Source organism: Thalassophryne amazonica, chromosome 11 (genome assembly GCF_902500255.1).
Source record: "Thalassophryne amazonica chromosome 11, fThaAma1.1, whole genome shotgun sequence".
NCBI lineage: Eukaryota > Metazoa > Chordata > Actinopteri > Batrachoidiformes > Batrachoididae > Thalassophryne > Thalassophryne amazonica.
The window spans coordinates 75,878,714-75,892,668 of record NC_047113.1 but is presented as its reverse complement, the minus strand read 5'-3'; the positions used below and the strand labels follow the sequence as shown (position 1 = coordinate 75,892,668).

General features: G+C 39.6%; 2 protein-coding genes across 6 annotated transcripts in view; both read left to right on the top strand.

Moving 5' to 3' along the window:
• Window positions 1-462: 462 nt before the first annotated feature.
• On the top strand, window positions 463-10,629 carry LOC117520866 (thiosulfate sulfurtransferase/rhodanese-like domain-containing protein 2). The gene is made up of 9 exons (XM_034182198.1): window positions 463-848; window positions 1,488-1,762; window positions 2,548-2,656; window positions 2,761-2,880; window positions 3,252-3,357; window positions 3,435-3,550; window positions 5,819-5,977; window positions 7,901-8,039; window positions 9,874-10,629. The coding sequence occupies exons 1-9, from the start codon at window positions 729-731 to the stop codon at window positions 10,101-10,103; spliced, it is 1,374 nt and encodes a 457-aa protein (XP_034038089.1). The 5' UTR covers window positions 463-728; the 3' UTR covers window positions 10,104-10,629.
• Window positions 10,630-11,900: 1,271 nt separating this feature from the next.
• Window positions 11,901-13,955, top strand: part of sec24b (SEC24 homolog B, COPII coat complex component) — a 49,122-nt gene continuing 47,067 nt past the window's right edge. For all 5 annotated transcript variants that reach the window (XM_034182194.1, XM_034182197.1, XM_034182196.1 and 2 more), the window contains exon 1: window positions 11,901-12,140. In XM_034182194.1, coding sequence (XP_034038085.1) covers window positions 12,056-12,140 — 85 coding nt within the window. In that variant the 5' untranslated portion in view covers window positions 11,901-12,055. The remainder of the gene's footprint in view (window positions 12,141-13,955) is intronic.

The window sequence follows — 13,955 nt, the reverse complement described above, 5'->3', positions numbered from 1 at the left end:
TAAATCCGAGTATTTTCACATTCTTATGTACCGAAGGAAACTATTTATTTACAAATTACCACCTGAAGTCAGTTGAGACACGAAACCCTTAAGTAGAAAACAGATTTTTTAAGTATTGTTTTTTTTTCATTCATTGAATATAAAATTAAAATAACCAGCCAAGTTACAACACAACAGTAAAGCATCTAGAACTATGTTGAGTAAGTAAACGCAGCAAAACAGAACCAAGAATTAGAAAACTTACACAAACCTTAAACTAAAACGAGTTAAAGTATCAAACCTAAATTGATTAAATTAATTTAAACAACAAATGAATGCATATTTCAGCACTTTCACCAGTTTTAATATTGTATATTTTAGGAATTTGCAGTATAATTGAAACACATTGTAAACGGTGTTTATTATATTTTTGTCGGTTTTAGTATCGGTGTACTGGTCTGGCGCGTCACTGCGGTCAAGTGGAAGTAGTCGTTGCTTGTGCGCCGTATTTTTTTCTTCCGACTTTCGTGTCAGCACGTTTGGCGACAAGAAGACGTGTAATAAATAATACGTTTAAGACTTAATATTTCATCTTTGCCACGACTGTAGGCGAACATTTCTTAATCCGGATAATGCAATAACGAATTAGTTTTGCTTTGTACACTGCAAATAAGCGGTGTGCTTTAAAATTCGACAGCAAAAATAAAAAAATACAGATTTTTTTTTTAATATATGTAGATACACAGGTGATGGCGTCAAACGATAATAAATCCTGCACAGAGTTCGATACTTTGACTCCACGTGGATTTAAAAAGGAGAAATTACTTTCTGCTTCACTCAGAAAATATCAAAGTTTCTGCAGGAGAAAGGTGAGCATTAAAAATAATAATAATAAAAAAAATTCTTGCTGAGATGACATGTCAAATGTCACCAATATTTGTTAAAATAACGTAGAACTCTTAAAATGAAATTTAAAACATCGTAAATATATTTGCTATTATTTATGCAGTGGTAAGTAAAAGCCAAAAGTTTAATCATTCTAAATTTCTTTCTTCTGGATATTCATATTTCATCGCAGTATTATTATTATTATTATAAATATTATTTATTTATTTATTTTCACTTTTGTTCACAATACTTCTAATATAATAATAATAATAATTATAATAATATGTTATCAAACAATATGCCCCGCCTCTTCACATCCATCTGTTTATTTGTATTTGTTTCACATCACAACACACACACACATCAGGAGCTGCTGTGCACGGTGCTCAGCTGCTCCCTGGGAGCAACCTGTCTATTAAGGGTCTTGCTCAAGGGCACATGAGTGGTGAGACAACTGGTTTTCCTCTCGTCATCATCAGAATAATCCGGCTTTCATGTGGAAAAGTTAGGGGCTGCTGCTAATCCCTACTATCCATCAATGCATGAAAAATGGGAATGTAAACCAGAGTGTTGCGTTGATATTTTTTCTGAGTCTATGTTTGACTGTTTGATTTTAACAGACATTCAGCGCGTTTGTGGCGTCTAAAAGGTCGAGCAGTCCGGGTGAAGAGAGTTCACCATTGTCTTGGAGCTGCTGTGGCCAAACCTTCCGGGAACATTCTGCCATAAACAGACACGTGGCCAGGACTCATGATGCTGAGATTCAGCAGCTCACGCAGCCCACGTACGAGCGCTGGTTACACCGTCTGGAGGAACAGCCCCAGTCAGCTGAGCCAGTGGACATTTCTGCATGGATCCCCGACACCAGCCACATCTCTGAGGAGCAGCTGCTAAAGTACAAGTTCTATTTGTTTTTCATGTGTTTTCCAATAAAAGAAGCGCACTGGAGAGTGCTTTGTAAAAATTTTGTGAGTAAGTAAGTTCTATTTTTAACTGATCAATTTTCACCAGGTGTATTGACCCCAAGAAGTCTTTTGACTTTTGGGTCAAAGGTCAAGGTTGTTGGAACATACTTTGTAAAAGTAAAAAAAAATCTTAAGTGCAGTAACATCTTTCCAAACTGCCTGATTTTCATCAAACTTGATACATGTGTTAGGCAGATTGGTTTTGGGGTCAAAACCTAAAAATTGCTGAACTGGATTTTGTGAAGCCTCATGTGTCGGTAGCAAGTGAAGTTATCCCACTGCGAACTCGCCCCAGGTGAAGTTACCTCACTTTTTTCAGTGAAGTCAACCCACTCCAGTTATCCGTGCTTATTTTCTACAGTAATTAAGAATAACTAGTTTAAAGCTGGGGAGCTGCCAGTGTGATATATAGAATTGGGCAGTGCTCCCTGCTTCCCCCATCAATGGGCTTTTTACCTGACAATTACATTCCCCAACCTTAAAACATCGTCTCACCAAGTAAGAACAGTGTATTATGCCACTGGTGTGGATAAATAATTACATGAAAATATCAGAATTGAAATATTGTGTTTCTAGAGTGGGGTGACTTTACCTGTGGTGAGTTTGCAGTGGGGTGACTTCACTATGAAGCCACATGTCTGTGGTAAGCTTGTCATCGTGTAGCCAGTACTGATGATTTAAATTTTTGTTGTTGTTGTTGTTTGTTTTTGGTCAGGGGTCCAGGAAAGGTTCTGCTGTATTACTGCTACTGTCAGGTGGAAGACCCACACGTCATCTGTACATGGCAGAAAACATTGTGTGAAAAGCTCCATTTAACTGGAAAGGTACAATGAATGAATGATCTACACAACAAATGAATGAATGTCTAATCCAAGCTCCTCTGTATCCATCTCCTGTAATTTTACCTTCGTCTTACTTCTCTCTTCAGGTGAGGGTGGCGACAGAAGGTGTCAACGGAACAGTTGGTGGAACCAACGTGGCCACTGAACTTTATATCGACGCCATGTGTTCACATCCTCTCTTCAAGATGGACAAAGCAGACTTTAAGGTCGACATAACACACAGTGGATGACAGATTGTACAGTTGGGCTCTTAAATTCATTATCGCTGTAATTACTCACCATCGCACATGTTGGTGGCGCTGTTCTGCAGTTGTATACCACCTGCTCCTTGCTTGCAGCATTTTCCATAAAAGTCAAATAGACCAGGACCAAGGGCACCTTGGGGAGTTTCCTATCTTGGGGGGATCAAACTGATGACCCTCTGGTTATAAGCCTGCCTCTCCGTCCTCCAGGCCACAACCTGCCACAGTGTTTCAACAACAATGATCACATTTAAACGTCAAAATAAAACATGACTCTGCTGTACTGAGTGAAAGTTAAACTACAAATGTGAATTGTTTTGTGTGTTTGCCTTCAGACGAGTGATGGTGGTGCCGAGTGTTTTCCAGATCTGAGGGTCAGTGTCTACAAAGAAATCGTCCCCATGGGAGTCGATCCGGATGTGATCTCATACCAAATGGCAGGTACTGCTTAGATCAGAGTGTAACCATTCCATCCACTAGCGAGTCCGTCAATATGCTTATTTTCTTCTCTATCTCAGGGATTCACTTGGAGCCTGAAGAGTTTCATAAAGAAGTGGAGGCTCTTCTGGCCAAAGGCGATTTGTGTGACGACACCATTCTGCTGGACTGCCGCAACTTCTATGAGAGTAAAATTGTACGTCATATTTCCATCATAGTGTTTACTTTGCTGCTTTCCAGGCTTAAAGTTGTGATTACATGAGACAACCAAGAGATGATTAACAGCTGTGCAGTAGAGAAGCTTGAATCTTCGACTGGACTGGGTTGCTTGACGCGAGGACGTTTCACTTCAAATTGCAGAAGCTTCCTCAGCTAAAATTCTGTTCAATATAAAAAAAAAACAAACAAAAACCTGCATTAGATATTAACTAGCTATTAACTTGTTGCAGTCTTGGAGATCCTGACGTCATGGTTTCGACACAGGTTTAATGATCATTCCTGCTCAGATCAGGTTCACAGGTGGAAACGTTTGTTTAGGATGATCCCTTCCTGTTCCTCTCTGCCAGCACCATAATAAGTAAACATGCACATTAATTAATGACATGTTTTATAGTATTTTGGTGTGAATGTTTTGGTATTTTGTTTAATTTAAGTGTTTTTGAAGAAAAGGTGGAATCCATTTTCAATGTTTTTACTGAAAAAAGAAAAGAAAATTCAAAGCACATTTGATTTTTTTTTAAGGGGATTATTGTAAAGCCTTATGTACTGACCTGTAGTCAGCTTTCCCAGAATGTAGGATTACTCTGTATTCCAAAGGTAAAGAAGTAGTCAGGAGGCCACGAGGCTTTCTGTTATCTACACCTGTTTTTTGGAACACTCTGCCAGTCAAGATAGGACAGTCAAGTTTTCTAAAATCCTGACTTAAGACAAATCTTTTCTTAGTAACCTATAATTATGAGTCGTGCATCAGTGTCTTGTCTTCTACTTGGTTTGGTCACATTACTACGAGGATTGATTTATTCATTTACGAGGTTTAGAGGTGTTAGTTGAGTTGGTATCTGCTAATCTAATTTTCATTCTCTGTCATAGTATCCCTGAGCATATTCATGCTCAGGGGTTTGGCATATAGGTTGAATATCAATAAGGATATGGTCATTTTGGCTAGAATTTCCTGTTAAACAACACAATTCATGTCTGGTGGAAATCTGACCTATGACCTACTCTTGAATGACTGCTCTTTGCTGGGCATTGCTGTGGTTCTGGAATCCACCTTTACTCAAAAAAGTGAGGCATTGGATGAACTCAATTCAATTTAGGGCAGGATTTCCATCTAAGTAATATGTGTAGCCTTAACTAAATTAAATTAAATTATCTTGCATGGATGCGCTTTATTTGAGTTGGGGCTTCATATATTTATTAGATGTAAATCCTGCTCATAATTGAATTGAGCTCATCCAATGAGTCATTTGTGTGAGTGATATCACTCAAAAAACTGACTCATTGGATTGGATTCCATCTAATAAATATATGTCGTCCCAACTAAATTACATTATCTTGCATGGATGTGTTATTTGAGTTGGGGCTACATATATTTATTAGATGGAAATCCTGCACATAATTTAATTGAGTTCATCCAATGAGCCATTTTTTTGAGTGTATGTGTGTCACATTTGGTCCAAATGGGGTGAAATATCAAATTCCTTGTTCTTGATCTTTGCCCAAATAAACCCATCCATTTTCTATACCTGCTTACTCCATTTAAGGGTCACAGGGGGCTGGAGCCTAACCCAGCAGTCAGAGGGCGTGAGGCAGGGTACACACTGGACAGGATGCCGGTCTGTCACAGGGCCACATTTAGACTGAGAAACACATTCACACCCGCACGCACATCTACAGACAATTTTTAAAGTTTCCATTCCACCTAACCTGCATGTCTTTGCATGTGAGAGGAAGCCGGAGCAGCTGGAGAGAACCCACACAAACACAGGAGAACATGCAAACTCCACACAGACCTCAAACCCATGACCTTCTTGCTGTGAGGCAACAGTGCTAACCACTAAGCCACCATGCTGCCCAAATGAACCCTTTAAGGACAATTCTATGTTTGACCTTCTTTCACAATGTGTGACAGAAATCATCCCTGAAAAGAGGACAACAAATCAGTCAGCCCAATCTATGACCCTCCCAAACATCTGTTGTCATTCTGAACATATTGAATACCTTGGAAAATCTATAGCTGCTGCAGTTTAGAAAATACAGCTGTATTAGAAGTAACAGGACAAAAAAAGGGTGTGGTCATTTTTGGGCTGTTTTTCCTGTATAAAGATTTTGGCACATATCGCAAGTTGTTCATTAGGGTCATATTAGTCTAGAACATTTGAGTTATCCTCTCCCAAATGATCTGCACACATCTAAACTAGGCCCTCTACTGATCATACAGACTGTGACTGTGTTTCTTTCTTAGGGTCATTTTCGTCAGTGTTTGGCCCCAAACATCCGTAAGTTCAGCTACTTCCCAGACTACGTCGACCAGAACTTGGAGCTCTTCAGGGACAAGAAGGTGCTGATGTACTGCACAGGAGGGATCCGCTGTGAACGTGGCTCCGCCTATCTCCACTCCAAAGTGAGTCGATCGATCTGGATGCATAGATGTGATTTCTGAGTAGAGAGCTTCAACCTGGATACCCGTATGCTGCACAACAAACCAAAACTATAAGAAGTGTCGCTCATTTTTACCGAGGCCAAATATGGCCATCAGGTATTGCAAAGACTTTGTGTGTGTCCATCTGTCTGTCTGTCTGTCTGTGCACAGCATAACTCCAGTCTTATTACTATTCACAGGGAACATTCTTGGGACACAGACCTTGGACAAGTTCAAATATGGCTAATCTTGACCTATCCTAATGGGTCAAAAGTCACATTCTTTCTACACACTCTTTCATTGATTATGTGCTCATACAGCTGAGGGTATTTTTTAGCATTGTGTTATGTTTTATTTTTCAGTGTCACATTACCTCCCCGTGCCATGCAAACAATGGACATGGTGGTCAAAAGTGTGGCAGTATTTGTTCAGTGTGTTTAAGGGGAAGAAAAATGCATTGAAATGTAGTCACTTACTCCCATTTTTATACACAGTCAAAAATGGATCCATTAATATTAAAGTCAGAGTCAATATGAAAGACAGATCCTGAAAGGTTCAGAAAAGGTTGAGCTTTACTTGTGTCTTATAAAACTGGAGTTCTTTCCTTTATAAGCGTATCAAGGCACAAGCTAGTGTCTCCGCGGGCATCGCTAAGGAAATGACATCACACTTAGTCTGTAGGACAGAGCTATGACTGGACTCAGTAAGGTTGAAATTTAGTGTCCATGATCCAAGTAGCCCATTAAAAAAACCTGCTTGTGATTCAACTCACTCATATTTAGTTAGTGCTGGCTATAGTTTCTCCACAAGAGGGTGCTGTTGTTTCATTATGTTAGCCGTTTGTCAAGAGTCACCAGCAACAGTGTTTCTGCTGCATTCAGTACACATCAGAAGCCAGATGCCAGAAATCACAATTACATTATTTTGCATGTACATTGTGCAAATTGTGGGGAAAAAAACAACCATATCTGCTTCCAGGTTTACATTGTTGGTTTTCAAAAAAACAGCAATTGCTTTTCAACAGACATGTAATTCATGTGGTGGTTGGTGCATCGCATAATTTTGCAACAACTGTGCTTTTTTGAAATAATCTTTAAAACATATAATTTGGGGAATGTCATCAAATACCGAAGTCATGCTTGAGAATCCTTTCCCGAATTACTTTATGAAATCTGACCTGCTGGATTTTTTTTTCCCTAGTTGGAGGTCACAAATTTCCCAGCTTCCCCTGAACGCAGCATTAGACCTGTCGATGAGTTCTGCGTTCAGCCCTGAGAGAAAATGTTTGCAATATCCACCGTTGATGGGTCAGAATCCCAACTGCTTTAGCGTGTTTTATCAGCATCCACCCCGAGTAATAAAAGGAGAAGCGGTTGCACTTATTTTTGTTTTGCTGGTTTGAATTGTTATGTCTGGTTGCACAAGTTTGCTTGTATAAACTTTCCAACAACTTTGCATATCTTTGCATGGACATACTCGTATTTTACACATGACATCCGTCACCATGACTCAGTCATTTCTTTTCCAAAATCAGTAAACTCTTCAGAGTCTACATTTTTTTATAATAAATTGATATTAAATCTCTTAATTTTTAATTTTAATTAATATAATTTTAATTTTATTCAGTCGTTGTGACACACCTGTGACTTGATTGATTTAGCTTGTTTTTTGTATGTGTGTATTTGTGTGCATTAAATCTGGTTTTGACATTACACCTCTCCACATAATAATTAGAGTTCCAGAAGATTCTTATTTGTCTGAAGTTGATGCAAATTAACGCTTCTGTGTCTGTGGGCTGAAGTTATTGCGGCTGTTTCCTGTCTTTAGGTTACAAACGCACTGATCTGTTGCATCAGATTGGACTTGGCGTTGTCTTTTTGTCTTTTTCTCTTTCTCTGAATTTAGGATGTGTGCAAAGACGTTTATCAGCTGAAGGGTGGAATTCATAAATACCTGGAGCGTTTCCCAGAGGGTTTCTATCGCGGGAAACTATTTGTATTTGATGAGCGCTACGCAATCTCCTCCAACAACGACGTCATTTCAGGTTAGTCTGACCACCACCGAGTGGTACAAAAGCTGTTGTGGAGAATGCTACATCATCTCCAAATCAAAGGTGTATCGAAGGGAACATTTTGTAGTTTTATGTAATTTGACTTAGGATTAAAAACACTTTTAACGCACCCAGTATTTAGGTTGATCGTTTAAACATAGGCAGTGTACGCGACAATCATAAAACATGGCATTAAAATGCTTCTCATGGCCACTGAATATGCAAAAATATGAGAAGAAGTCACATCTATTTTCAAACTTATATCTGAATACTTAGGTAATTTTGAAAAGTACAGATGAGTTAATGGCTGCCCAAAATTATTTGAACTGGATATATTGAAATGTGGCGATTTGGGCTTCCTTAGGAGGGTGGCTGGTGTCTCCCTTAAGCCTGGTTCACACGACAGGACTTTAAAATGATCTTTAGGTTTCCAAAACCTGAGAGACCACATACGTGAAGATAAAAAAAATCATAGATCTAAAAGGTTTGGTCGTACAGTACAGTAAGGACAGCAACTCCACACACAAACAGATTTCACACACAAACATTCCCAGCTCAGACAGGAAATCTCGCAAAATCTCTCGAGATTAAACGTGACTTCAAAGTAAACAAACGGAGATACTTTGTGGACTATTTAAAACAGAGGGGAAAAAACATACAAAAAGAAAAAGATAAGGCGTTCTTTAAAGGAGTGGAGACAGCGCGACCACCGGACTTTCTGGTAAGTCAGAAGAGCTGTTTTGATTTTATTTTTCACTCCATACGTCCGTCACATTCAGCAGGCTGCATGCTCGTTTGTGGTCGAAGGACATCACACGCTGCGATATCGGGCCAAGACAATCCAACATGTTGAATATCCCCGATTTGCGATCGGAGCGCCCCTCGTGTCCTTCAGAGCAGATCAGAGCGCTCTTAACACACCACACACGGCAGGAATATCTGATAAGATTGTCTTTAACATCATCACGATTGTCGGGGCGTCCTTAAGATTGTCGGAAGGTGAAGATCAGGTCCGATATCGGCTTAATTATCCTGCCGTGTGAACCAGGCCTTAGAGATAAGGCGAGAAGCTCAGTCATCCGTCGGGAGCTTGGAGTGGAGCCGCTGCTCCTTCGCGTTGAAAGGAGCCAGCTGAGGTGGTTTGGACATCTGGTAAGGATGCCCCTAGGCGCCTCCCTAGGGAGGTGTTCCAGGCACATCCATCTGTGAGGAGACCCCGGGGAAGACCCAGGACTAGGTGGAGAGATTATATCTCCACACTGGCCTGGGAACACCTCAGGATCCACCAGGCAGAGGTGGTCAATGTGGCACAGGAAAGGGAAGTCTGGGGTCCCCTTCTGGAGCTGTTGCCCCCGTGACCAGATCCCAAATAAGCGGTTGAAGATGAGTGAGTGAATATAGCTACTGAGAAACGGGGCACAGAATATCCTGCTCAACACTTTCAGGTCTATTTCTTGCTAAAAGTTGCTAAAGGACTTGATGTCGTCACACGGACATACTGTAACTTTTGTGACTACAGAGGATTCATTGTTAACAATGTGCCAGAGATGGAGGACTTAGGTCACCATAGTGCTGCTCCTTTAATGGCAGTTAGACGTTCATGTCTCTGTAGCAGGACGTGGTGGTCTATGGTCCCGCATGCAGTGCTAATCTAACAAAAGACAAGTGCAGAGATGTCCACCTGATGCTGACTAAAAATTTAAAACTTGAATTACTATCTGCACAGTTGATAATGCAAGCTCAAGTTTTTTACAGAAAAGTACTTGCATCCAACTGTAGGTTAGATATGAATTACTAATGTATTGAAACCCTGTGGTTCTCTGTTCAGACTGCAGGTACTGCGGCAGTCCCTGGGACCAGTACCAGCTCTGTTCCACACAGTTCTGCTGCCAGCTGGTTCTGTCGTGTCCTGTGTGCAGAAGGAACGGACACACCTCCTGTTGCTCCACCTGCCAAAGGAAAGAACAGCTGCAGAGCGACACGTCCTCCATCACTGCGCAACGCAAAGAGGAGTGCGAATGTACTGACGGACGACCCAGAATCCCGCAGGATGTGTAGTGGCGGAAATTCTGGTGACACATCATGAAATTAATTACTGCATGTTGTAGGATTTTACTCTGAACACACAAGTCATCTCTTAAAGCCTGGCTCAGAATCAGAGGAACATGTCCACTGTTTTAAAAGTAATTATTTGATAAGGTGTGAAATTAAGACATTTTAAAGATTTTTACTATACAGGAGTCAACTGTTGTTTCTTCATAATTTATTAAAATTTTAAAAGAAGTTGGGGGGGGGGGGTGTGTGTGTCATATTTTCTTAGAATCCAGATCTTTGGATATTAAATTTTGTTTTTATTTTGTTGTGGTGTTTGTTTGTTTGTTTTATGGATTGAGGACAACAAAGCCATGTATATTTCATGAGTAATACCTTTTTGAAAAGTATATTATTCAGTTTATTTCTTCATTGATTTTCTGAAAGGAAAAAAAATATCCCATGTTGTTGGAGTATGAATGCGTGAACATCAAATGTAGATTATTTTTTAACATGAAGACAATAAAACCATGCATATTTAATGATTAATGCATTTTTTAAGTATGTTTTGGGTTTATTTCTTCGTAAATGATTTTCAGAAATAGGAAGAAAATCACATTGTTGGAATATGAACATTTGAACATTAAATATAGATTATTTTGATGTAATGAAGAGAAATGGTTAGTGGATTATTACAATATTTTTAAGTACTTCATCATTTCTTCAAATAGAAAAAAAAGTCTGATTTTGTTGGAATAGTAATGCTTAGACATTAAATTTATGTTACTTTTTGCCATAGTGAGCAATAAAGCAATGCATATCATTAATAAATATTTGAAAAGTATATATTTGCTTTATTTATTAATTTAAGTGAAATAGAAAAAACATTTTGTTGGAATGCTTAGACATTAAATTTAAATTTTTGTAATTATTATTAAAGTATTTAAGACAATACCATTTATGTTTTACGGAAGCGCATTGCATTCACTGGATTAAAAAAAACAAGACACCTTAGACTTAAACTCATTTTTAATGTCATTCAGTAAAAACATGGATACTGTCAGAACAAAATATCAATGCACTGCATGAATAGATAAAAGCACAAAATACCAGTTCAAGGTATGTGAAGGTGATAAATAGGGTTAAAACACCTATTGATAACTCTATCTGTGTATACACAACATACAATAAATAAATAAAGGACATAGGATATTGCATGTATGAAGATTCTACAAGGATAAAGTTGTTACCAGATGCCTACATTCTGTATGTCCTGCATTCTATATTGCACAGTTCTTTCTATAGGTTTGTATTTAACTGTCTTATGGCTGTTGGATAAAAGCTGTCCCTGAATCTGCGTGTTTTGCAACTCAGGCTACGGTACTGTCTACCTGAGGGCAGGAGGGAAAACTAAATGTTAAAGGTATGTGACATGTCACTGATGATCCTACTTGCCCTGGACAAGCAGTGCTGCTCTGGCAGTTCACCAGTGGTTGGCAGCCTGGTCCTAATAATCTCTGCTGCCCTCACGACCCTCCCCAGTGCCTTCCTGTCTGCAAGGCTGCTATGCCACAGAGAGATACTACTGGTTAGTAATACAGTCTCTGCTGCTCCTCTATAGAAGGAGGTGAGGACAGCCGGGCTTGCACAAAATCGTAATTACGAGATAAGGTGTCTACTTTTATTTTATTTATCCAGTGAATGCAATGCACTTCCGTAATGTTTCATGATTACAATATGCGAAAAGTACAATAACTAAATAATCCCCTGGTGTTGTTGAAGGTAAACCCACTAGGGGGCGCTTTAATGCTACATGAGTGCAGTGAAGCTCCAGCCTCTGCGGCGAGCGAGCTGTCAGCTCTGCCAGCGTGGGCCTTTAAACCCTCTTTCTCGGGGATAATCCAGCCTGTGGAACACTGAATCTCATGTTTATGTTTCTGTCTGCGTACTTGTGGGTTTAACGATAACAGGACCGAGCGATGTCTGCGCCGGGTTTCACAAACCTGAACAGCTACAGCCAGAACTCGACGCCGAATGGCGGAGCTGCGCCTTCCTATAAAAACGGTAACAAGGGCCGGGGTGATGCTGTTAGCACGCCCGCTGGTAGCAGCGTGCTAACTTCTTTGTGATGGCTCGTCAGCTGTGTCAACCACTTACTGTGTTATTTTACTATTAAGTATCCGAAGCTAATTTCATATAATTTATTAATTTTAATTAATTTAAGAGAACGACGTGTAAATCTGAGATTCGTTAGCGTAACTATGAGTTAGCTGCTAACATGCTAAGCTTATGTCATAAAATATACGTGAAATTGCGCGCCGTGATTTTACGATGGGTTTTTAATTAGTTTGACACGTCACAAATTCATTCATTCGTTTAAGAGATAAAATTATTTTTTTTAATTCTTGTACTATCGCATAAACAGGAGCTAATCGGGCAGCTAGTAAGCTAACAGCTGATGAAGCGAATCCTCTGATCACTGCTTTGCTGTTTTACTGACTTCGCCTAAGATTCATCAGTTACGTTAAAAATTAAAATTTATAACTTGTCACTGGGGGTGAATGTGATCTTTGGTCAGCCTCTGGATTTCAGCAGAGATCTGTTTCATAACATGCAACTACACTGATGGACCAAAAGTAATTTATGAGTTATTAACTAAAGATGTCAAATGGTGAGTTTCTCACCTTAAGCACCTGAATTTGCTCCTTTTTCAGTTTTATTTGTACACTGTGGATAAAGTGGTGTAAAGTACTTTGAAATTCAGTGTTTTAAAATGGCTTTAATGCTTGGTGATTTAAACTAGTTGTAATTTGAGGGTAATCTTGTAAATTCTATATAATATAGTAAAGAGAGACTGGGAAATGACTATTAGTTTATTGTTTCTGCTTCTGAAAAACCTATGCATCGTATGTTGCTCCAGAGTATAATATTGGAGTTTATTTTGTTTTGTGCTTTCATTCCTGTGAAATAAAACATTTTCTGATTCTGAAAATCTTATACATTATTAAGAATAGCAGGGGTGGTGGCCAAGTGGTTAATGCGCTTTGTTTCAGTTCAGATGGCTCCGGGTTCAAATCCCACCCCTGCCACATTTCTCCATGTAATGTGGAGTTGCGTCAGGAAGGACATCCAGCGTAAAACCTGTGCCAATTTAGCATGCAGATCCACTTTGGATTTGCTGTGGCGGCCCCGAGTGCAAACAAGGGAGCAGCCGAAGGGACTTACTTTTTTTATCCATTATTAAGAATAACAAATTCATTATTATTATTATTTTGTATATATGTTGCAGGGCCTCCCAAAGTATTAAAAAAAAAAAGCGGGTTATATAAATGGACTGCATTTATATAGCACTTTTCCATCTGCATCAGATGCTCAAAGCGCTTTACAATAATACCTCACTTTCACCCCGATGTCAGGATGCTGCCATACAAGGCGCTCACTACACACCGGGAGCAATAGGGGATTAAAGGCCTTGCCCAAGGGCCCTTAGTGATTTTCCAGTCAGGCGGGGATTTGAACCCATATACTCTGGAAAATATGGTGTTTCTCTTTGGAGGATCTTTGGGTGCTGCTGGAGTGACTTCGTGTCAAGCGAAATTACTTCAAGACTCACATGAAGAGTATTGTGTGCATTGTGAGGGCAAGTTGGTAACAACATTTTGGTCATGTAGTGCATTCTGTGGGTGTGATCCAAAATGGACACCCATGTTTCACCTGGTTGTGTCTGATCGATGGCTAATTTGGGTGGTTGGACTGGACAGTTTGTCTGCTCAGACTCAAGACTGTTGTTGTTTGTTTGGTTTTCTTAGTGTGGTGGAACTGTATGGCAATGGCATATGCGTCAGCAGTGAAATTCCCTTTTTAGAGGGATTTGAGAAA